Consider the following 25,468-nt stretch of genomic DNA (forward strand, 5'->3'; position numbering starts at 1 on the left):
GAAGAATTTGCAGTAACGTTTAACAATATAGACTACTTTGCGTCAAGAATTTGTATTATATATGATCATTTTCTTTTTACTTCTAAACTAATACTAGTTTGACAAAAATGGCGGGAAAATAGCTTACTTACCGCTAAGTCCTACCAGTACTTAGCATAAAATACCACAAGAGTACTTTAAAGGGTGTGCTTGTAGTAAAATACTCTTGTGGTATTTTATCCCATAACTTAGCGGTGAGTAAGCTATTTTCCCGCCATTTTTGTCATTGTTCATCAACACTCACGTGCTACTACTATAATATTAGTTTATTTGAAGTAATGTTTTTGACGGAAATTTACTATTATACAGGGTGAACCTTAACTAAACCGATAAACTTCGGGAGGTGATTCCCGAATCCGAAACAAGAAAAAAATTCCTCTAATTTTTCTCCACGGTACGTAGTTTTGGAGCTACAAGGTGCCGAAAGTGTGGAAAAATGAACTTCCGATGCCTATATTTCCAAACCTATCCAACGCAGGGAGTGCAGCTTAATATCTCTTTAAGGAAGTCTTATCTGTTCTGAACATATGACTTCCTTTGTGAGATTTTAAGCAGCACTCTCTACTTTGGATAATTTTGGAAATGCAGGCGTCGGAAGTTCATTTTTCCACATTTTCGGCACCTTTTAGCTCGGAAACTATGCGCCCTGGAGAAGAGTTAAAAGGACTTTTTTTTTTCTTGTTTGGGTGCCGAGAATCATTTCCCGAAGTTTGTCGGTTTAATTAAGGTTCACCCCTGTATAGTATTCCTACATAAGGATATTTAAAGCTACTGCACATTTTTCTCAACCGGCCTTCTGGTAGTGGATATTTTAATTAAACATTTTCTTGTGTAAAATGTTTTGAGAACCTACATTTCAATCAGTTTTTTTCTTTTCATCTTGTCACTTAAAGAAACTATCACTTGCCATATGCATTCTCTAATTATAACCAGTTTTTGTTAAGAACTATATAAAATTGCATTAACTTATACGTGTTACAATAAATGTCACTCTACTGAATAGACCTGGAAAAAAAGGAAAAATAAACCTTGAAAACCTTGAAAAAACCTGGAATTTGAAAATGAACATTTAGTAGACACCCTGTAATAATAATAATAATAATAATAATAATAATAATGACGACGTTGACGACGAACATAACCCTTCTATATGACTTTCGATACTTGCAAAGCATAGGTTGGGGGTCAAGAAGAAAGGAATTTAAAAACAGAGCACGTGAAACAATACCAATGACAATTTCAATTTGTGTATAAGCTCGGAAGCACACTCGCCAGTGGCATTCAGTGGACATTTACTTCGATGATAAGTCCATTGCCAAAAATAAGTGTTAAAAATTTAAACCCATACATAGCTGACGATGTATTGTAAACATCTATTCAGCTTTTTTTTTTTTTTTTTGTATGTGTGTGTAATGCTGCCACAAACCCCAAGTTACTTCAACTTGATTCAAGTAGTCTGTTACTATCAACTGCCAAAATATTTGTTATTTCTCATGAAACATTCTTCATATGTGATGGTTCAGTTGAATTCTGTAACTTAAGTATGAATTATTCTTTTCTTATATAGAAATCACTTCGACATAATTTTGTAGGAAAATTGGTGTAGCTTGTTACCTTTGTTGCAGTTCGCAACTCTGTTAACTAAGGCCGGTCGTAAATTGACCAAGGAATTCGTAATTCTAGAAATTAAGGTTGGTCTTATATTGACCAGAGGAGTTCGCAACTCTAGAAATTAAGGTTGGTCGTATATTGACCAGAGGAGTTCACAACTATAGAAACTAAGACCAGTCGTATATTGTCCAGAGGAGTTCGCAACTGTAGAAACTAAGACCGGTCGTATATTGACCAAAGGAGTTCGTAACTCTAGAAACTAAGGCCAGTCGTATATTGACTAAAGGAGTTTGTAACTCTAGAAACTAAGACCGGTCGTATATTGACCAAAGGAGTTCGCAACACTAGAGCCTAAGGCCGGTCGTATATTGACCAAAGGAGTTTGCAACTCTAAAACCTAAGGCCGGTCTTATATTGGCCAAAGGAGTTCGCAGCTGTAGAAACTAAGGCCGATCGTATATTGACCAAAGGAGTTTGCAACTCTAAAACCTAAGGCCGGTCGTATATTGACCAAAGGAGTTTGCAACTCTAAAACCTAAGGCCGGTCTTATATTGACCAAAGGAGTTCGCAGCTCTAGAAACTAAGGCCGATCGTATATTGATTAGAGGTTAGGACAACCGTGCCGAGGTTCGGTACTGTGAGTAATGCAACAAAGATGGTATATTCACTGGAGCACGTGCTAGATAAAGACATTTCCCTTCGTCCTGCCTCGACTAAGTCGTCCTTCCTCTGATCAATATGCTTTCCTTCGTAGTCATATACACTCTTTTGTACGTGGTCACGGGATCGATTCCCAATTATGAGAGCTACGTGTACATCCATTGAGAGGTACGGTCTGTTTTAATGGACGAAAAAGAAGGAAGATGGACTCTGCTCTTGAAACGCTAAATCTATGCCAAAAAACCAAGTTTCTCGGTATCTTTTTCGTTATGATTTATGAAAATTTAATATTAAAACTGCAAACGACCTATTTTGACAGCTTTCCGTTTCAACTAATTCAATGGCCTGTGGAACCCGGAGACTCAATGCCGCGTCCACGAAAACTCTTCATTGACTTCTCTTAGTCAACTGGATCCAGTTTCTATGTTGTATTCCTATTTCTGCGAGATCTACCTTAATATTGTCCTCCCATATGCGTCTAGGTCTTCCTAATAGTCGTTTTTCGATCGGTCTTCCAGTTGTAACTTTGAAAACGTTCCTACCTTCATTCATTCTGGCTACATGACCTTATATATATATATGCTATAAGTGTCTTGCTGTCTAATACTGTTCTTGTTCTCTAGGTATCAATATTGAAATCTGAAGTTGGAGTGGATTTCAACCACTTTTGGTTACAATAAAGCCATATGGATGGTGAAAGAGTTTATTCTTGGCGCAGAAGAGTATTGCTGCTCAGTGGTAAAACGTTTACCTCTTTGTATAGGGTCCCTGGTTCGGTTCCCGGTCAAATAAGTTTGTTGTGGACAACATCGCATCCGTGAGTTTTCTCAGAATATTCCCGTTTCCTTCCACATTCTCATTCCACCAATTCTTCCATCATCGTTTACTTTCCTTAATCATTCATCTCTCTTAGCCTAATGGGTATAATCGCGGGACGTTAAACTGAAAGATTTCACTTATATTGTTGACACACTGGATACTTATCAAACAAATCGTTCCTAGCTATCTTTCACTGTTTTTGCTCTATGGCAATCAACATTGAAACCGGAAGTAATAGTTTCCTACTTTCGTCAGGTTGAAATAAAAGGATAAGAGTGGAAATATAAAGCTATTCGTAATGGTGTAACACACCTGATACCGTATCTTAAAAAGTCCCCTCAGTAACAAGATGTTCTCCCTCATTGTCATACTCGACTGAAGAAAATACTCGTCAGTGCTGAAAGCTTTTTTGAAGTGAAATAAATAGCAGAGAAGTAAACAAACAGAGAAAACAAAACAAAAAAATGAAAAATTTAAAAAAATACTCTGCGTGAAAATTATAGCACATTTGCTTTTTAGTTCAGGTTAACTCTATTTTCTGAAATGCCAATACCTTTATTTATTATTATTTTGTTTACTTACTTTTATTTTTTACATAGGCTTGTGGACATCTGGTGGAGCGGAAGTAGTTGGTTTCTTAAAGAGTAAATATTCCAAAAAGTCTCCAGATATTGAAATTATGTTTCTTCCGTGGGGAGCTTCAATGGATGGCGGAGCAATCTTCAAACGTGTTTTAGGAATAAACAATCAGGTAACACTCAATGTTTCCCTCTTTCAGCTCTTTTTTTTTTTTTAATTAACCGTGTGTTTTTCATGATTCTGCTTTTCTTAAAATTCTAAATTAATCTTTCTTATCCACAGTATTAAATCTTTGCCTAAGTTCGTCAGAAGATGCCCAATTCAAATGCACAAAACTAGTTTGTTAACACAAAAAGATATCCAACAATAACGCCAAGTAGATGTACACATTTTTTTTATGATTGCTGAACTCCTTTGTGGAAGAAAGTAGTCCAGCATAGAAAAGAGCACAAGGAACCACAGACTAGATGGGAATCACTTCGTACATTTAAGCCTTGATACCAGTGGCGTGGCGTAACACCTTGACGATTGTTACCGGTTGTTGATATTACAAGTATCTCTAGTTTTCAATATCAGAAAATATAGTACTTTTTTCTTTTAGTGTAGCAGCCATTTCAAACAATAGGCATTGGCATCAATTTTTAGGGGGGGTCAAATCTCACTTCATATACTTTGATCTTTTTGAAAAATGTGGCTGTTCAGGTTCTTCCATTTTTTACTAGATAGAATCGAAACCGTCTCTCAATAATCTTAGATATTCTTCAAAGTCATCTATTTTCTTTCTACAGTAACTTACATAATGAATTTTCTTTTCTAAGATATTAAACAAGATTTGTTACTTTATCCTATAACATAAAACAGTTCAAGTAAAAAATTGAAGTCAAAACTTTGAAGGGTTTGATAGAATTTTGCTACACGAACTCTGATTTGAGAATCCCATTTACCGATGTTTTCGTCGTGGATTTAAACAGTCCGAACAGTTCATCTTTTAAGCTATACAGCACATCATTTATCCTACTTCTATAGTTCCACCTTGTGTTGGAGGTTGTTGGGGTACTTTTGTTGACTACATAGTGCAGAGCATTTGTTCTTTTTGAAGACTTCGAGCAAAAAGACGCAAGTCACGACATAGTTAAAAAAAAAAAAAAAAACTTACACTCTTTTGTACAGTCAAGGACTTTCCTAAAACTAAATTAAGCCTATGGGTATAACTATGAAAAAATTAGACTTCTACCCCACCAACCATAACCGAAGCTCCATCTTTTGTTTGAGCAACAAGTTTTCCGTATTGAAAACTAGTTAGACAGTCAAACATAATTTGGGACAATCAAACTACGATATGATGAAAACGATTGCACTGTTCTTTTTCAAACACATCAAACTGCATCAAAGTGCAAATTCAACTACTAGGCTAGAGCTGAAAATTTGCTGAATAGAAAGTATTCTATACTGAATAGAAAACAAATTATTTTTAATTAGCATAAATCCTAAATAATAAAAAGTATTCGAATTAGAAAGAGCGCCGGAAACATTTCTACTTCTCTCTAACTATCATTACTATTCCCCCTTGATCTTGAAACAGTTCACATATAGCACAATATGTTTCATCGACGGGCATTCCTGTATATTTAATGACACGCTTCAGAGACACAATATCTTTGCTCTGTTGAGGCACGAGACAACTACCATCTAATTTTTTCTAGCGTTTAAACAGCTAGAAAATAATAATAATAATAATAATAATAATAATAATAATAATAATAATAATAATTTCCCATAGCTCAAATTAACAATCAATAAGAAACTTTATTTTGAATCAATGCAAATATATTAAATTTGTTTGTTAGAATATTCTATGGAATATATTCTTCTTGTTCTCTATTGGTATATTATTCACATTTAAAGGTAACATAATAATATATAAAGTCATGCGAAAATGATATTTTAACATATAAGTCATGTACTTCGGAACATAGTCTCACAGTGGCAGGTGTTCAATGTTATTACTATGAAAACCCTGCTATTTATATTTATCTGAAATTGTACACTGTTAAGACAATATAATAACCTTACGAATATGGAGATTACAGCCAAATTTCCGTCCTTGGAATGGGAAAGCAAACGAAACAGTACAGTAAAATCACTGCCAGCTCGATCCTATTAGCGAGAGGAGAGCGGGTAGAGTAAACATGCTGATGATATTTTAGATTCTCCTTGTTTTGACAGGGAACGTTCCTACGTTTTCCTGATCCACTCAGCCGAACGGTAACATAAGGGCCATTCCGAAAAGTCCAAATACGAGCGCGCAGGATGCTTTTGGCTGGTACGCTGAAAGGTACTTCTGGAGTGCATGACCGCTATCGGGTCGCGTTACCTCTGAAATCTGCGGTATCAACAACAGTATGTTCCTATTTGGCGCTGGCATGTTGTGTTCATTCACATTGTAAATGCGGCATAGGCAGTCTGAACTTTTTCTTAAAAAAGAAAAAGAAAGAAAGAAAAGGAAAATATGTAAACATCTTCCCATGTTGATGATGAAATTTAGAGACATATGAAAACAATTGCTGCGGAAAACTGTCATATTTTTACCGTTACCGCCGGTAACAGCGATAATATGCACTACACGTCCCTACTTGATACCAAATATATGAGGGTGATTCAGAAAGTAATGCCTCCAAGCCCACTACTTGACCAATAGTACTCCAAACATTCTGAACTGTTTATCATTAATCCACTGATGTTTAAGCTATAGAATATCATTTGTTTCACCTTCCTATCTCTTCCCGTTCCAGAGTAATGGAGCAATCCATGGCGTCCAGTGGTGATGTCCGGTTGAAACAGTAGGCTGTCATTGAATTTCTGACTGTGGAAGTTTGTGCGCCCAAGAACATTAATCGCTGGGTCGAGTCATAGATACACCATTACGACCCGGAAACGAAGCGTCAGTCGATGGAGTACCACCACACGTTCTCTCCTCCGCCAAAAAATTCAAAGTTTCCCATCTGCTGGCAAAGTGTTGTTGACATTCTGCCTCATCCTGCCTATAGTCCGGATCTTGCGCCCTGCGACTTTTGGCTCTTCTTCAAACTTAAGGATCATCTTAAGGGCCAACGCTACAATTGTGACGCGGAGGTGAAAGCAGCAGTTCGGCAATAGTGTCGCCAGCAACCACCACAATTCTTCGCCTACAGCATTAAAAAACCTTGTTTCGCGTTGTCGCAAGTGGGTTACCCGTGGATTAGGGCATTGCCTGGTATCACCTTGGAGGCATTACTTTCTGAGTCACCCTCATAGTAAATCAGATATTGGAATGAATTTTTGTAACATCACGTGCGCCAGCGTTTCTTAGATTTATCTCAGGTGGGAAATACTTTATTAGGTAGAATGTCCAACTAACCACCTTACTCTTATTCCGTCCGAAAGCAAATTTATTAGTTTTTCCTTACGTTGTCGACATATACTAATATTCTTATATATTTAATGTTGTATTAATTAGAATTTCCATAATTTTGTATGGGTATTAATAGACAAATACTTTTTTTTTTTTTTATTACAACGATACGTGTACTTTTACTTGTATTTCAACATCTTTGGGCAGAATGTACTTTCGATTGATACACAAGCTATTTAAGAAAAGGAAGAAAAAATATATAAAAAAAAACGATATATATAAAAATTGTAATTGCTTTGCTGTTGATATACGTTGCTGTTTTGTGTTAAAATAGAGATTTGTTGTCATAGCAACAAAGTATCAATATATATAATTCCGGAACCATCTTGTAAAAAAAAGCTGCAAGCATAATCTTTGAGGTGTGTATTTATTTTAGTAATTATGTGCCATAATAAAAAGGAAAATATTAAATGCAATATAAAATGTGTTACGGTGGTTTTAGTAGCCTAGTTTAGATATAAATATAACTGAGGACCTTTATATAAGTGTTGTCTTATAAAATTTTGGTGGTCCTCGCTGCAGGACTATCGTTATATTATATAAATAACTGAAAGCAACCAAGAATATAAGCTATTAGAATATGTGTAATATAATCTATAACTGTTTGAGATTCTCAGCTATAATGTCATATATATTTATGACTGAGATAGGGAAGAGTACGTAGTAGACAATTTTTCTTTCGCTTCATATCACTCCGTTGAAGTAAGGAAGAGTGAGAAGTAAATAATTTCCCCTTCGATTCACATCATTCCACTGAAGTAGAGAAGGGTAGGACAGAAACAATTTTCCTTTTGCTTCATATCGTTCCACTGAAGTGGAGAAAGGTACGACAGAAACAATTTTCCTCTCAAAATTTTCAGTTTCCATGCGCCACCCTGTATATACATGGTATTTGTTTATGACCTTGATCTTAAGCAAATTTTGGCAGAACACCTAACTAGACCATTAGTTACTTTCATACCATTAGTTAACCAATTTTGAACCAAATTGATTAAATCATCCCTAAGAAGGGACGTTGTTATTTTTAGGGTCACACGAGAACATTAATTTTGAGATATGTGTCAATTTACCTCAATATTAATTTTTATCCTTATCAATGCAAGTTTGGATGATTTGACTAAGACTCAACTGTCGGAAGCCACCAGTAAACTCATGGGTAAGTGGGAGAGTGGGTGCTGTGTCATAGAAAAGGAAGGAAAATTAATGACTTAATTAGCTTTCTGGGAAATTCCACTTTTAAAATAATCACTTTGTTGTTTCAGGTATGGGGGAAATATTTCGACCCTTTGAAGTATACGACTGCAATTTCCTTCCTGCCCGTTCTCCTGTACCCACAAAGCCGTGGTGAAGTGAAATTGAAGAGCAGTTATCCATACGATGAGCCTATCATTGATCCACACTACTTGGAAGATCCAATGGACATCACAAGACTAATTGAAGGTTGGTATTAGTGCTGTTAAATAGTTCATGTACAAATATTTATCATTAGGTTGGCAACGGTCAGGCAGCAACCATAGAGCCTGAGCGTAGGTGATAGTGTGTTTAGGCAAGCTTCTTACTACGTTAGAAGTAGTTGATCAGCAGTATGCAGTGAATTGAGCAGATGGTGATAGTCTTAAATGATTGACGGTCATCGGAGAATCAAGCGCCTGCTCACGAGAGTCCATCTGCTTTATTTTCATCTGTAATATTATCCATCACGACTCTGGAACTCATTAAAGAAATAATTAACATTTCTGATCAGAGTATATACACTTATTTATTAAAAGCCAAGTGAACTTTGTGGTGGACAAACACCGTGTGCGTGGGTTTTCTCGGAGTTCTCCCGTTTCCTCCTACTTTCTTCATTCCGCCATTTCATTCATTACTCATCATCACCGTCTCCTTTAGTCTAACCGGCATAACCGTGGGACGTAAAACTCAAAGATTTCATTTCATTTCATTTATTTATTAACACTAAAATACAGTATTGTAAGATTGAAACCCCGTGGAGTGCAGAGAAGGAAAGGAGTAAAGAAATATAAGCTAAACGGAGGGCTGAAGAGTTTAAAAAATGAAGGTTTATATACCGACGAATCAAATTTTTTCCTTTGCAAATACTGTAATTTGAGAGTGGAGTGGAAAAGAAAGAACACATTAAAAAAAATGTGACATAAATGCGAAAAATGTAATAATTAATGCTACAAAATTGTGATAATTAATGCTAAAATATCAAAATTGTTGCGAAAAAGTTTCGTCTCTAGTGATGGGTTTAAATCCCGAGTCCGTTATTTAAGACTTTATCGAACAAAACATTGCATTTTTCCCTACCTAATTTGATTCTAATATACTGTATGTTCGTAAGTATGTACACTGAATATATGGTAACTATACAGTAGATAGAATATATACATAGCTTATAGTGGAAAGTGGAAAATAATGTGCTTATTTTACAATATGCTCTTTTTTTTCTTTCTTTTAATAGGAATAAGAGAAATCCAAAGGATAATTAATACAACGGCGTTCCAAAATATTGGCGCCAAATTAAATAAAACTCCTTTTCCTGGCTGTGAATCTCTGAAGTTTGGAACGGATGAATACTGGGAGTGTTACGTTAGGCATCTGACTCTTACTTCCTATCATCCAGTGGGGACGTGTAAAATGGGATCAAAGGCTGATGGGACTTCTGTGGTTGACTCAAAGCTCAGGTTGGTTTGTTGTCTTTTGTATTATTAGAAGTATTTCTTCCTGACATGTTGAATTTATTCTGTACTAAATTAATGCTACAATACAACTAAAGATCCTGCTAAGAGCCATTTCAAAAGTTAAAGAAACAAGGTTGTCATTGGCGCGTGTTCGTTTGTTCTCATTGTATAAATATTGTTGTTCTTCGACTTCTAAAGAACTGTGCTTCAGAAATTCTACCATATTTTAAGCTCTGTTTTCATTTATTTGACTTCGTTTCATGGCTAATGACTTTCTGCACGTACTGCTAAATCGAATTAACTACACCGAATTGAATCATTGAATTACAAACTGTGGTCAAAAAGTACAGTGAATGTAGTGCGCACAGTGCCATCTATCGATGTTGTATATCCATTTCAACTAGTAAGCCCGGGGCCGCGGTGGCTAAGTGGTAGAGCGTTCATGTCTGGTGCATGGGGTCCTTAGTTCGATCCCAGCTCGCGCCAAGTGAACTTTGTAGTGGACAAACACCGTGTTCATGGGTTTTCTCGGGGTTCTCCCGTTTCCTCTCACTTTCTTCATTCCACCATTTTTTTTCATACTTCGTATGTTCAATATTTCAATCAACATTTAATGCTGCTTGTCGATTTGCTGTGCTCTGCTCGATTCAAAATCGATCCACAATTTTAAAGATATCCAAGAGGAGAGCTAATGCAGTAATGTGTCGTACTATAGCAGGATTATTTACGTAGATGTTTAGGGACTTCACAATGACGTGCTGTCTTAATTTTTTTTCTTTTTTGTTTTGTTTTGTTTTAGTCCAATTATTATTATTTTAAACGTTAATTTGTTGTATGATGTCTACTAGTGCTGCTTCTCTAGCTGCAGTTTTCTAGTAAAAAGCGTTCTTCATATTCTATAAACACTCATTTTTCTAATACAATTCTAGAAATATCGTACAATTGCTTGCCAAAACACTTATGATAGGAACTCATGCTCTACTTTGCTGTGTCCCTCCGAACTTTTTTGGCGATAGATGTTTTCATTAGGTAACAGGAAGGTGCTTTTCAGTGCCATTAACGAATAGTGCCTATTTGCAAAAGCTTAACGTCAAGGAGCAATCAAAAGATACGTACATACGAATTCATTGCTCTATCAAGCTTTTACTATGCCACAAAATAGCATAGAAGTACAAAGAAACTTTCACATAGTCCGCTACAGTATCCATATAACTTTACCAGCGGGAAACAAAGCGCTGAATAACATCGGATGTTTGATCCATCAGTATGTACCACCTATTAATGTCTTTCTCCTCGACGATATAAGATATGTTGACGCTATGGGGGAGATATTTGAAAGATGTTTGCTGTTTGGTATGTACATACCGTATCTCCGTTCGTAATCTCTGTTCATTTGTGTTAAAGCGTGATTGAGCAATGAATCCATATTGCAGTAAAAACTGTCTTCAACAGATTTATTAAATAGAAATATTTCACGGTCCCACAATATCAGATTCCCTTCATTAAGCGGAAACCGTGGTACAGTCACCCACATGAGTACCTGGACCCCAAGTAATGGAATTATAACAGTCAGGGGCTCAGGTACTTATGTGGGTGACTGTACACGGACAACGGAAATCAATATAAGCCATTTAACTGCAAATTTCAGTTCCGGAAAGCAGAGTTTATATTTATTGAGCAGGCCCTCGTTCTTTTACTAGCTCACTTACACATTCAGCCATTTAAGGACCGCGCGATGTTTTCAACGAAATGCAATTTTCGTAAAGGTATTTTCAAATGCTAGTAACTCTTTAATGAATCTAGAGACGTTGTAACCGATTGAGTTCGGGTCTCTGTTTTCGGGCGGACATTTATTTGTAACCATTCCTAGTTCTGGTCGCTGTTCGTGGTCCTACCAATGAGTATTCTCCTGAGACTGGAACTTACTTGGACAGGACGATGAAGGACCTCTCCAAGAAGAGTTACAAACTATTCTCAAATCGCTTGTCGGTCTCAATAATGAGATGAGCATTAGGCGCCGAGAGGTTCGGGTGTCTCGTCTCGAAAACCTCACGGACGATCAGACGGTCATCCGGACCATAGCGCACACAAACATAACTCATACAAACAACGAAAACACACTGGATTAAATGACACTATACTTATTTATTAGAACACTATCATATATATAAAAAAAATAAAATAGCGAAGAGGAATGAACACAACACTGAACACTGAATATGTAAAATAATTTTCGTCACTGAAATCACACTTTGCCTTTTCAGTGCGCGATAGCCCTTTAAATATATAAGATTATAATTCGGATTTCACAGTAAATGCTTCTCTCACACCATTGACACACTTGGGGGATTAGCACTGGGGAAAAGTTGTCTGGATCGTCCCACGATGAATCCAGTTGCTTTGCTGACAATCCTGCAGCGTTAAGATGAGTCTTCAGCAAATTTAACAAGAAATCCTCCAAAGTGGAATGCTGATGTTGGAGGGCGCGTATATAACTTTTTAGTGCACTAGGCTTGTGAACCTGGGACTTCACTAGTTGGGGCTAGCCGTAAGAAAACGTCCTTCACCGGCTAATAGCTTGTGCCCCTTAACAAAAAGTCATACTTGAAGCTCGACGCGATGTGCGTGGTTACGGCTTCTAAACTTGGAGTCAAACTCCCTGAACATCGAAGCTCGAGGTACGGGTTGCAATGGTCAACTAAAAATGTTGGCAGTTCATTTCAAAGATCACTCAGTTAACTCACCTGTATGCACATACAAACACTATATAGAAAACAATTTATGTTAATTTTAGTCAACTGCCCATAATGCACTAGACACGGCGATAACTTTGGCGTGAGAAAGTACAGATAATGAACTACGAAACAACGCAGTTGGTGCCACTTTGGTTGCTGAACATCTGGTCAGCCCGTATTTCTCTAATCTATTATAATGTTTCCATAAGCGATTAAAGAAAACACTTAATGCAGTTCCCAATAACTATAGAATATATACTGTGCATATAATAAGTCAGGGAGAAACACTGAAATGGTTTGTCACTAACTGAAATGTTCTCACCAAAAGCAATGTTTTAAATATATATATGAGAAAACGATGAAAGACTTCTTTGTCCAATTGTGTGGGAAAGAAGCAATTCCCACCAAAGAAAGAACTTATATGCGTTGCAGAATAAAGTATAAATCGAAAATAAAAATCACTGTCTTTACGAAATATACAGAGTGTCCACAAAAAGTCCTTCTATAACCTGGTAGCGGTTATAACGTGAAACAAGAAGTATAATACAGTACGATCAAATACAAGGGGGCCAGAAGTAGAGGACCAGACTAAAGGAAAGAAGATCATCATCATCATCATTATTATTATTATTATTATTATTATTATTATTATTATTATTATTATTATTATTATTATTATTATTATTATTATTATTATTATTATTATTAAGTATTCTGCCTTTTGGCAGGTCCTGGGACTAATAACTTTTTTTCAATTTTAATTTTAGGCTTGGGTCTGGAAATGTTTCTTCCACGTTTCTTGATCTTCAACTTCTTTTAATTCCGGGGCCGCGGTGGCTCAGTGGTAGAGCGTTCACTTCTGGTGCTTGGAGTACCGGGTTCGATCCCAGCCCCCGCCAAGTGAACTTTGTAGTGGACAAACACCGTATGCGTGGGTTTTCTCGGGGTTCTCCCGTTTCCTCCCATTTTATTCATTCTACCATTTCATTCATTACTCATCATTACTGTCTCCTTTAACCTAACCGGCATAACGTGGGACGTAAAACTTATAGATTTCATTTCATTTTTTCTTTTAATTCCCAATATTTTCTTGTATTTTTCAAATCATTTATCAGTTGGGTTCTTCTTTTCTCTACTCCTCGCTTTCCGTGCTTCTTTCCTTCTATGGCAATATGAAGAAGACAAGTTCTTCACAAGATGTGTCCAATCGAATTAGCCTTCCCACGAAGGATGCTTTTGTCTTTTGTCCGTTCGAAACATCCTCATTTGTTACTCTTTCTGTCCATTTTATCTTCTCCATCTTCCTCCAACACCACATTTCGAAGCTCTCTAAATACTTCTTCCCTAACTTCCGTAATGTCCAAGTCGCTGAACCATAAAATCCAACACTCCATCCATATATGGCACTTAACCAATTTCTTCCATAGTCCAATATTAAGCCTGCTAATTAAGAGTGATATTTTCTTTTTGAATGCTTCTTTGGCTATGGCAATTCTTGACCTGATCTCTGGTACAGTAAACGACGAGAAGTGAAAAGATACAGCAATTATTTTTTGTCTTGACCTGTGGAAACAAATTTATCTCCAGAAATTTTGAGAAAACTATGTCATTTCTTCCTGTTCACTGTAAGGTTTGCGTGGGTTAATTAATAGCAGAAATATATACTGTATCGATTGATAAGATGTATACAGCATTTTATTTTATCTTAGTATGTGCTATATATATATATATATATATCGGGTGTTCTAAAAATGGCACCCACGGATAAAGGAGCGCATTCTTCAGGTTAAAATAAAGCGAAAATGCTATATACAGGGTGTCTATCGGTCACGAAAGTCACGAAATCAGAAAACGGTCATGAAAGTCAAGAAAAAGTCACGAAATTTAGCTTTTGGGTCACGATTTTTTTTTTAATCTGTACAAATATAAGTACAGACTGGAAAATTTTGTTCTATAAAACTTCAAAATCCATCACCAAAATTGTCTATGTATCACCTTTAAACACTACCAAATCGCAAGCAAAGCATGCCTGTATCGCATGTATGAAAATTCGACCTAATTCGCACCCAAATTCGTTCTTGAGAATGTTGCGAAATTGTAGGCTTTGGTAAAGAAAAGGTTACGAAAAAGTCACGAAATTTCATTTTGGAATTTTAGTAGACACCCTGTATATAATGATATACCCTCCGGGGCTTCCTTCAGCCGCTATAAGGTATCACAATTTCACTATGTGGCAACGTTGCAGATTAATTTGGACCAGTTAGGGTTGCTCTACGATCCATCAAACAGTTACATTGATTGTTATTCTTACAAATGGCGGTGGTGTCAACGTCTGTTGACTAAACTGCCATCTGAAAAGAATCAATGTAACTATTTGATGGGTTGGTATATCTTCTCTGTGGTTCTTTATCTGCGATGTTGTCACATAGTGCAATTCACGTCTTCACACGAGGACCCGAAATATATACGATTATATATATTTTTCGCTTTATTTTTACTTGGGGGCCCGGGCCCCCCTAAAGCTCATGTGAGCCTCCCTAGTGTATTTATGAATATACAATATTTGGCATAATTTGAATTTAATTTGTCTTAACATCCTCATATACATACCTTCTGCGTCTGAGTCCCCCCCCCCCAAATTTACAGAGAAATCGGCGGCCTTGTGTGTATATATATATATATATATATATTAAGCATATGTATACCTTTGTTAAACGGATACCGATCTTTAACGGAAAGTTTTGCAAGTCCCGTTCGTTAGTACTAAAGACAGGTTTTACTGTACACATATTTTTCGATTGCCTTCTGCCAAAAGTCCTTTCCACACAAACGCCATTTGTTGGTGGCACTGGAAAATACTTTCCTAAGGACTTCAAGCACTCATGTAGTATATTTCTATTGCTGCAGATTTTTTGGGCGGTTGGAAAGCAGTTGCCATTACTCAAGAAATAATCCTCGTAATAATAATAATAATAATAATACAGAGTCCGCCAGAAAAATGTATACACACTTTGTACAACCTGTATCAGGATACTAGCATTGACAATTGTTCTAAAATTTAAGTATATTGTAGTACGGTTTTTCGCCCAGCAGATGTCAGCATTGTAAGCGTAAGTATGTTTTGAAGTGTTTTATCAGATTTGGGAATGCCATCGAAGTGCAGTGTCAGTGGAGAAGGGAGTTTGATATTAAGCAACCAACCCGGCCTAACAATCGAACGTCAAGCGTGCACCTGCCATTTTCTTATCTGATTAACCGTGTTGACAGTACCGACATCTGTTGAGCGAAAAACCGTATTACAACATAATTTTAACTGAAAACAATTGACAGTGTCGACATCTGTTGGGTGAAAAACCGTACTTCAACATACCTAAATTTCAGAAGAATTGTCAATGCGAGCATCCTGAAACAAGATGACAAAGAGAATATACATTTTTCTGCTGACGGACTCTGTATTAATAATAATAATAATAATAATAATAATAATAATAATAATAATAATAATAATAATAATAATAATAATAATAATAGTAATAATAATTCTTTTTTTCAGAGTACATGGTATTAACAGGCTGCGTGTAATAGATGCTTCTGTTATGCCTAACATTGTAGGTGCTAATATCAATGCAGCTATAATGATAATCGCAGAGAAAGGCGCGACAATGATAAAAAATCATTGGTCCCGTAATGTGGAAGTTTGTCGCAAAATAGATATTTTTCTTCTGGAAGATGTTAGATGACGAAAATTGAGCTTCAGTAATTTTGTAATAAAATGCAGATTAAAAAAAAAAAAAAATGAAATGAGACATTTACTAACTGGTTTGTTAATAAATGTAGTAGAGAGTAGATATCAGCTACAAGCTATGACAAAGAAGAATGTAACTTTTATACATTTTTTTATTATTTTTATTCTTAACAGTAATAATAAAAATCAGTTTATTAATAAAGTCAAGTTGTTAATCTAATGAAGAATCAGTTCGGTGTACTTATAAAGAGTAAGTTCACGGATGAAGTATTAAAACATAAAATGGTTATATAATTTTCACCACTTTGACGTAAATAGTGTACTGTCCACGTGCCTCTGTGTACAAACAATGTCATATGCTTCTGTTTGTAAACATCACTACATATATTTACGTCGGAGTACTACACGTCACGTTGGATTACTACAAGAAGCAGAGACAACCATCAGCACCTTCTACAAGTCACATGACAACAGGATAGCAGCATCGCTACAGCCGATCTGGGACGCCTATAAATTGAACAGGAACCAGCAGACCAGTATCAGATTTCTGGTCTCCCTCCTCTTGCTTGCCTGGAGCACTAGGAGTAGTAACCTACCCTAAAAGTCTCTAGTCTGCTTCGGGACTCTTGGCCATTTCTTTCCTTCTGGTTCCTTCTGGCTTACCCTGCTTCGGGGCTCTGTAGAGATCCTGTCCACGACCGCATGGTCTTGGACTACCTAATTTCTACCTTACAATTAGAGAAAAATGTACTATAGTATTTCTGTATATACTGTTAGTATTGGAGGATTTTTGTAAATAAACTGGTAATGGGAGTCGATTCCGGACTCTGATTTTATTAACCTAGCTCTACTTACTACAAATTTTACAATACACACCCGAAAAATGAGCCTGTGACCATTGTTGCATAAAAATGCATGTAAGTAACTATTTCTGATGTTTGTGTTAGTACTTGGTTGAATCCCTTTGGGAAAGCATGTAAACCGTAAACCACCTCTATGACATGACATTCAATAAGGCATCTGTGACAGAGGGTACCATTCGTCAAAGAATTGTTGTATGTTCACGGGTTTATGCGGCTATCTGTGGGATTTTAGTTCGAAAAGGTACCAAGCATTTTCTACAGGACTCATGTCCAAGAATTGTCTGGTCTACGGCATTGTGTGAACCTCATTTTGCCCGTCCCAGCGGATCACCAACGTTCCCGTATGACATGGTGTCCCGTCATCCATTAAATGCATGGAGCCCTGCGATAGTTCGCTTGTATTCATCTCGCAATACCTCGGTGTATTTTGTAACATTGATTGTAAGGGAAAATGTGACTACTGCGAACCTGAAAAGGCTGGAAAAATCTTCAAATCGAGTGGAAAAATCAGTGAATTCTTAAAATTTTCTGGAAAAATATAAGGTTACATATGTTTGCTTTTTGTATATTTTATTAGCGTTCGGCTAACTCATTTTTTACATTCAAAAAGCATAAACATTTCATTTTATTTTATTTCGTGTTTATAATCATACATATTGCACGAATTCGTGCGTATGAATAAGACTCGTCAATTCATAAAGATATATAAAAATACATATTTGTGACATATACATGCTTATTAGGTCGAAGAAAAAATACACAATAAATAGACATTTTTAATACTAAATGGTATGATTGGAAAGTTTTAAGACAGTTGGCAATACTGCTCAGGAGTAGATATAATCTTCCGTTAGCATGGAAGCGGTGGCTTAGTGTGTCCTTGAAACATGTTGAAACATGCGCCGATATATCTTTATTCAGTACAGCGTAGCAACCAGTTGAGTGCGGGCGTGTGTGTGTGTGTCTTGGCGGATTTTTAAGTGCGCAAAATGGATGAAAAATTGGAACAACGCGTTTGTGCGAAATTTTGTTTTAAAACTGGGAAATCTGCTTCAGAGACTTACGAACTCTTAAAAACAGCTTTTGGAGACAAATGTCTGAGCCGGTCAAACGTGTTCATCTGGTTTCACAGCTTCAAAGATGGCCGCGAGTCAGTAGAGGATGACAGCCGGTCTGGCCGGTCTTCAATACCTAAAACTAATGAAAACATTGCGAAAGTTTGCGATTTAGTGCGCTCGAACCGTATACTTACAATTAGGGAGATGGCTGAAGACCTGAATTTAAGTTTCTATGCGGTTCTGTCAATATTAACTGATAATTTGAACATGCGTCGAGTGTCCGCAAAATTCATTCCAGAAGTGTTGTCACACGAGCAGAAACAACACAGACTTGAAGTGTCCCAAAAACTGTTTAATCGAGCCGAAATGGACTAAAATTTCTTGAATAGGATAATAACAGGTGATGAATCATGGGTTTATGGGTATGATCCAGAAACAAAAGACTAATCTTCTCACTGGAAGAGCCCAGATTCACCAAGACCAAAGAAAGCGCAACGAAGTCGCTCGAATGTGAAAATGTTTTTTTTTTTTTTCGATTCTAAAGGTATCGTGCATCATGAATTTGTCCCTAGGGGGCAGACAGTCAACCAGGTATACTACAAAAGTGTCCTTCAGCGTCTGCGCGAAAATGTGCGGCGGAAAAGGCCTGCCCTCTGGAAAGAAAATAATTGGATTCTCCACCGCGACAATGCATCAGCGCATTGTGCGTTCTCGATCCAGCAATTTTTGGCCAAACTCAACATTCTTGTGCTTCCTCAACCCCCGTATTCCCCAGATTTGGCCCCGGACGACTTCTATCTCTTTCCTAAATTAAAATGTCATTGAAAGGACAGAGATTTGACTCAACTGAGGACACTCAAGCAAATACGGAAAGAGTGCTTCACACAATCACGGAAAATAATTTTCAGGAATGCTTCCAGAAGTGGAAACACCGTTGGAATCAATGTGTTCATTCAACAGGGGACTACTTTGAAGGAAATCCATCACAATAGCCTGTGAGTACTGCCATTTTAAAATTACAAGCCCAGTCTTAAAACTTTCCAATCACACCTCGTATCAGTAATCAAATTCGTTTACACATCTAGGTATTCCTTCACGGAATGAAAGCAGTGCTGTGATAGATAGGTTTTTCAGTAATTTCTTGAATTCTCCTCTGTGTTCTGTTATTCGAATTTATTTATTTATTTATTTATTTGTCTGTTTTGCATACAAATGAGAGTATTCTCGAGTACGCATACAGTTGTCAAAAATTACAAAATAATTTTTTATATATATATATATATATATATATATATATATATATATATATGCTCTAAAAAAACTTCCAAAAATATACATATATAACCATGACTTGTATAAGCTTACACATTCATAACATAATTAACAAAATACATTTATACATTGTCTTCAAAAAGCTCATTTACCGAGTAGTAACACTTATTTAGTAAGAACTTGTGAAGAGCAGATTTAAACATAGGATATGATTTATTTTGCATTAGAAAGTCAGGTAACTTATTGAAAATTTTTGTGCAGTTAATATATACGCTTTTTTTTTTTTTTTTTTTTTTTTTGGAAAAAACGGGAGATTTTGGGAGATAACATGCAAATTATTAACAAATCGAGTATTGTATTTATGGACGTTACTGTTTTCAATAAATAAGTGTTTGCTACTTACGGTAAACAAGATAATCTTATATAGATATAAACAAAGTAATGGTAATATTTTTTGGCCTCGAAAGATGGGCTTGCAAGAAGACTTTGGTGACAATCCAAACACAACCCTTAGTGCTTTATTTTGTAAGCGAAACATACAATACATTCAGTAGAAAAACTCCAAAAAATAATACCGTAACTTATTAAAGAATGGAATTTGCATAATACACTGAAACTAAAGCCTCTGTTGCGACATTACATCTTAGTCTACGGAGGCCGAAACAAATACTACTTAATTTTTTGTTGAGTTGAAAAATATGCTCATTCCAAGTTAGTTTCGAACTAATGGTGACACCAAAAAATTTTAGTTGAAGTAAGTTGATTTTTTTGTTATTTACCATTACATAAGGAATAAATTTATTTTGAAGAGGACAAAAATGTAGCAAGGAAGTTGTGTCATTATTTAAAACTAATTTATTGCTACTTAACCAGTTACTTAATCGTGAAAATGCAATGTTTACATTACATTCAATATCATGTCGTGAGTTACCTGTAATAATAACATTGGTGTCATCAACAAATAAAACACACTTATTAGGCAACATTTCTTGTGTCAAATCATTAATGTATATAAGAAAGAGCAATGGACCGAGTACTGATTCTTGAGGTACACCAGTTAGTATTTTACCTTTATAACTACTAAACTTATGAATTTTGCCATTTTTATCGTTCGTAATTTAAACTACCTGATACCTATCCTTCAAGTAAGACACGATCCATTTATTGTCAGTTCCTCTTATACCATAAAAGCATAATTTTTTAAGTAAGAGAGCGTGATTTACAGTGTCAAATGCCTTAGTAATATCAACAAACAGTCCAACTGCCCATTTTTTTATTATTTATCGCGTGCATAACAGTACTAAGAAAATCGAAAATTGAAGAATCAGTAGATTTACCAGTTAAAAAGCCCATGTTGTGATAATGATATTAGATTATTCAAATGTAAGTAATTCCTTATCCTATTTGACATTACTGATTCAAAAATTTTTGAAAATACAGACAAAACCGAGATAGGATAATAATTCTTAATATTGTAACGACTGCCTTTTTTGAACAAGGGAATCACTTTAGCCACTTTTAACCGTTGTGGGGAAAAAGCCTGATTCTACGGAGGAATTTATTACATGAGTCAGGTGGGGAGCAATTATGGAAGCAGATTGTTTTATAATAGTGGATGGTACTTCATCAAGATCTGCAGAACTGCTGTTTCTCATCTTTCTTATAATAGCTAATATTTCATCAATAGTTACTGGGGTAACAAAAATACATTTTGGATAAGAAGGTATATTTGAAGAACCACTTGTACCAGCTTGGTGGGATAGAGCACCAAGAGCTACCTGAGGAGAAGTTATAAAGTAATTATCAAAATTATTTGCAATTTCAGCAGGGTTTATAATTCTTTTATTGTCAGAAATGATGTGATTCAAATCAGCAATATCACCTTTATTGGTCTGTACCGACTGGTGGATAATATTCCACATAGTTTTAATTTTTTTCTAGAATTATTAATCATTTTCGAATTATGCATTAGCTTTGCTCTCTTAATAACTTTCTTATATGTTTGTTTATACTTTTTAACATAATTTCTGAATACATCAGGAACATTTGTATCATTAAGCAATTTAGCGTACTTAATTAAATTTCGTTTGGAGTTACGAATACCAGTTGTAACCCAACTTTTTTTCAATTTATTATATTTACTAATTGGGATGAGAGGAAAAGCTACATTAAAATAGTGCAGGTATGCATCTAAGGAGTTAAATCTCTTGTCCATAGTGGAAGCTGAATAGATTCCATACCATGTCTCAAGAGCCAACACATAACAAAAGTAACTAACACTACTCGGTGAAAATAATCTTTTCTCAATTCTGGTAGTAATTTGCAACACCAGTAACTTAGTTGATGGAAGTGATAAGCTAACCAATTGCGCATCATGATCAGAATAACCTAGGTTGAATATTTCAAGTTTATGGTTACGACACTCTAGTTACTATTACTTGATCAAGTGATTATTTTCCAAATCGGGTAGGCGTATTAACAATAGCTTTTAGATTAAATGAAGTTAATAGGTTTTGTACATCTGTCTTAACTTTAGTTGCAAGCATCCAATTTATATTTATGTCACCACACAAAATGATTATACTGTATCTTTTGCACAGATGGTCGAAAAGAAGTTCAAGATTTCTAAAAAAAATACCCTTAAGTTACCCGAATTAGATTTATATTGAGCAAATTTATTATATAATATGGTACAGCTCACAAATGACGAGAAGAACCCTAAAACAGAGGTAGCAGGGAAAGGTCAACGACACGGTCAAGTTCATTTTCGGCTTTTGAGGTGTGGTCTATACTTAGATGTCGTCTCACTCCGGGTAAAGTTATATGTGTGCTATTCCGTGGTGTCATTTAAAACCCCCGTGCGAAAAGTGGGCGAGCCCATACCTACGTCACACTACTTCTGCTAGGGCTTTTCTCGTCATCTGTGAGCTATACCCATAAATGTTGGATTCCTTTCGTATAACTTTGTGCGGTGCTGTTTGCTGGGGATTTCATCCTTACGCCTGGTATCGCATTTATGAGTTGATGGTGTGTTAAGTAATTCGAAGTTGGTTTTATGTGGAATATTATCCACCAGTCGGTACAGACAAATAAAGGCGATATTGTTGATTTGAATCACATCATTTTTGACAATGAAAGAATGCAACGTGCGAAATATGTGTAGTGAGGGTAAAGGCAATATTTTAAGTTTCTTGAATATTGGCCTACACGAGTCGTTTACTTTGGCCCCTGTTATAGTTCTTAAAACCCTTTTTTGAATCACAAACAATATACTACTTTTTCGGGAACTTCCCCAGAAGATTTATGCCTTATGTTAGTGAAGACTGAAAGAGTCCGAAATATAAGTTACAAAGCATATCTAGAATTAAAACATGTTTGATAAATTTTATTGCATAGAACATTTTATTGATGTTTTAGGCCAATGAAGATACGTGTTTCCCAAGAAAGATTGTAATTTAGCCAAAGTCCCAGAAATTTGGTTGAGTTTGAATACATTATTATTTGATTATTTAACATTATATCAATATCTACGCAATGCTTATTTTGAATGTCATGGAAATTTAGGGCTGTAAATTGGTCTGTATTTAATTTTTTTTTAGCTTGTTTTGGGCAAACCAGTGTTCTAAACTACTGGTTGTCTCTTCAATTTTATAGCGGATATCATCATCACATGTGTCTCTTATAGTTAGACTCGTGTCATGAGCGTACATAGTTGTATTTGCTAATGTTGCGTCATATGGCAAATCATTTACATATAACGGAAATAATAGGGTCTCAATATTGATCCTTGAGGAACACCGGTAGAAATACTTTTAAATTTAGATTTATGAGTAGTTGAATCAGCTGAGTCTGACACAAATGATATTTCAACAGCTTGGGCACGATTTTGCAGATGCGAGTTAATCCATGAATTGACAACTCCTCTTAAACCGTAACCGTTAAGTTTATAGATAAGAATGTTAGGAGGACAGAATCGAAAGCTTTGGATAAATCCAAAAAACATTCGCACGCATTTTTTTGCCTTTGCCCAGGGCTTCCGTGACTCATTGATATAATTATAGATAGCAACTTCAGTTCCTTTGTGTTTTGAAAACCAAATTTTGCGGATGAAATTACAAATTATATTTAGATGAAAATGGTATAATTTGGTTAAGAATAGCTTTTTCAATGATTTTTTAAAAAAAAGACAAGGAAATTGGTCTGTAATTTTCTATTTTTGTTTTGATCCCCTTCTTATATAACAGTTTGACCTTAGCGTATTTTAACTTCTCAGGAAATATGCCTGTCTGGAAGAACATATTAATGAGGTAGGACAACGGTTCCGAAATGTGAAAGCTGCACTTTCTGATAATGGCCATTGGTATTTCATCCAGACCAGAAGGCCATTTTGATTTCAATGCCATTTTATATTATGTACCTCTCTTGCTAAGGTAGGGCGTAAAAACATGGTACCGATAGTTGTATTTATCTTGGAATTGCCTGGGTACGATTTTTATCATCAGGAATGTGCTTGTTATGAATACCTGTGTAATAATCATTGAAGGCGTCTACAATATGGGCTGGATTTGTAACTTGGTTCCCATTAACCTCTCATTCAGTAATTTCATTTTTTGTTTTGGTGCTACGTTTTAACTCTGTATTTACTACCTTCCACATATCTACGGGTTTGTTTTCACTATTGTCTATATAATTTGAGTAATGGGATTTCTTGGCAAATTTAAGTAGCTTTCTATAAATGCTAATAATATTCTTGCATTTCTCAAGATAAATTCCCTTTTTTTTAATACGCCTTATTTAGAGATCTTAGTGTCTTACTTAATGTGTACCGGTTGTTACCCATGTTTTTTTTATTATTATTATTATACAGGGTGGACCAAAAGTACGCATACAACCCAGCACTAATCAAGTATAACATTCTAGTTTATGAATTTATTTGCTTCGACTGTTCCGGGCTTAAGGAGTAGGAAAAAAAAAAGCATTAAGGACAAATAAAGAAATTAGGTCTACCTGTTTGATAACAATAAGAAGTGATATAAAATACAGTGAGCTGATCAGTACGGGATTGTATATCTACTTTTAAGCCACTCTGTGTGTAGAAGTAGGAACGGTATACTTTTTTTTGAGACGCTTCATTGAAATAATTTACAAAGATATTATGAAAGCTATCCCATGCATTATTCATTTTATTAGCCGTGTATATCAGCTCCCAAGTTTCGTTACGTAAACGAGAATTTAGATGATAAAATATCTATTGAAGCTTTCCTGGTAACGTATTGTAAACATGTCCTCGGGCTGGCAACCAGGTAAACATCTCTATTTTGCAATGTTTCGAGGGCTGACATCGTCCTCATCTTCAGGCGAATATGATGGGACAATAGACTGTATGGAATATATACTTCATGTATGTGTGATTGTACTCTTCTGATTGGTGCTTGAAAAAATGGCGGGATATGATTGGTGTCTATGTTTAACTCAGTTAGAATCCTGTGTCTCTGTTAAGGTTCGTTTTTTTTTTTTTCTTGAGTGATTGCAACAGCTTTTATCTTTCTGTACCAAACTCTTGAACATTTTGCTATTATTTTAGTGTATGTGAATAAAAACGTATGTTTATGTTTGATGCTGTGCTCAGCCAACTAGGATTTTTCTGGATTTTTCTGGTTGGTTTAGTCTAATGAAACTGTTGTTCTTTGCATTTGGCTTTAATGGTTCGTCATGTTTGTCCAATATATGACTTGGCACATTCACACGGAATGCGGTAAACCCCGGGAGTTCGAAGGCCCAGACCGTCTTTGGCTGGTTGCAGTAAGGTTTTTTAATTTTTGCTGGAAGTTTGTATATTGTCCTGATGTTGTATCTGGCGAATAGTCTTCTAAGCTTTCCAGAAGTGTTGCCGGTGTATGGAAGACAGATTGTGTTCTTCCATTCTTCTTTTATACTGCTTCTGTACTTTT

General features: G+C 35.8%; 1 protein-coding gene across 5 annotated transcripts in view; it reads left to right on the top strand.

Moving 5' to 3' along the window:
- Nucleotides 1–25,468, top strand: part of LOC145664984 (glucose dehydrogenase [FAD, quinone]-like) — a 146,268-nt gene that overhangs the window by 70,537 nt on the left and 50,263 nt on the right. For 3 of the 5 annotated variants that reach the window (XM_081732156.1, XM_081732158.1, XM_081732157.1), the window contains exons 8-10: nucleotides 3,730–3,881; nucleotides 8,423–8,600; nucleotides 9,625–9,847. In XM_081732156.1, coding sequence (XP_081588282.1) covers nucleotides 3,730–3,881; nucleotides 8,423–8,600; nucleotides 9,625–9,847 — 553 coding nt within the window. Of the gene's footprint in view, nucleotides 1–3,729; nucleotides 3,882–8,422; nucleotides 8,601–9,624; nucleotides 9,848–16,132; nucleotides 16,527–25,468 lie in introns of those variants that run through there. The other 2 variants (XM_081732159.1, XM_081732155.1) reach the window with 1 other exon arrangement.

The sequence above is a fragment of the Thermobia domestica genome, chromosome 11, assembly GCF_964235325.1.
Source record: "Thermobia domestica chromosome 11, izTheDome1.hap1.1, whole genome shotgun sequence".
Taxonomy (NCBI): domain Eukaryota; kingdom Metazoa; phylum Arthropoda; class Insecta; order Zygentoma; family Lepismatidae; genus Thermobia; species Thermobia domestica.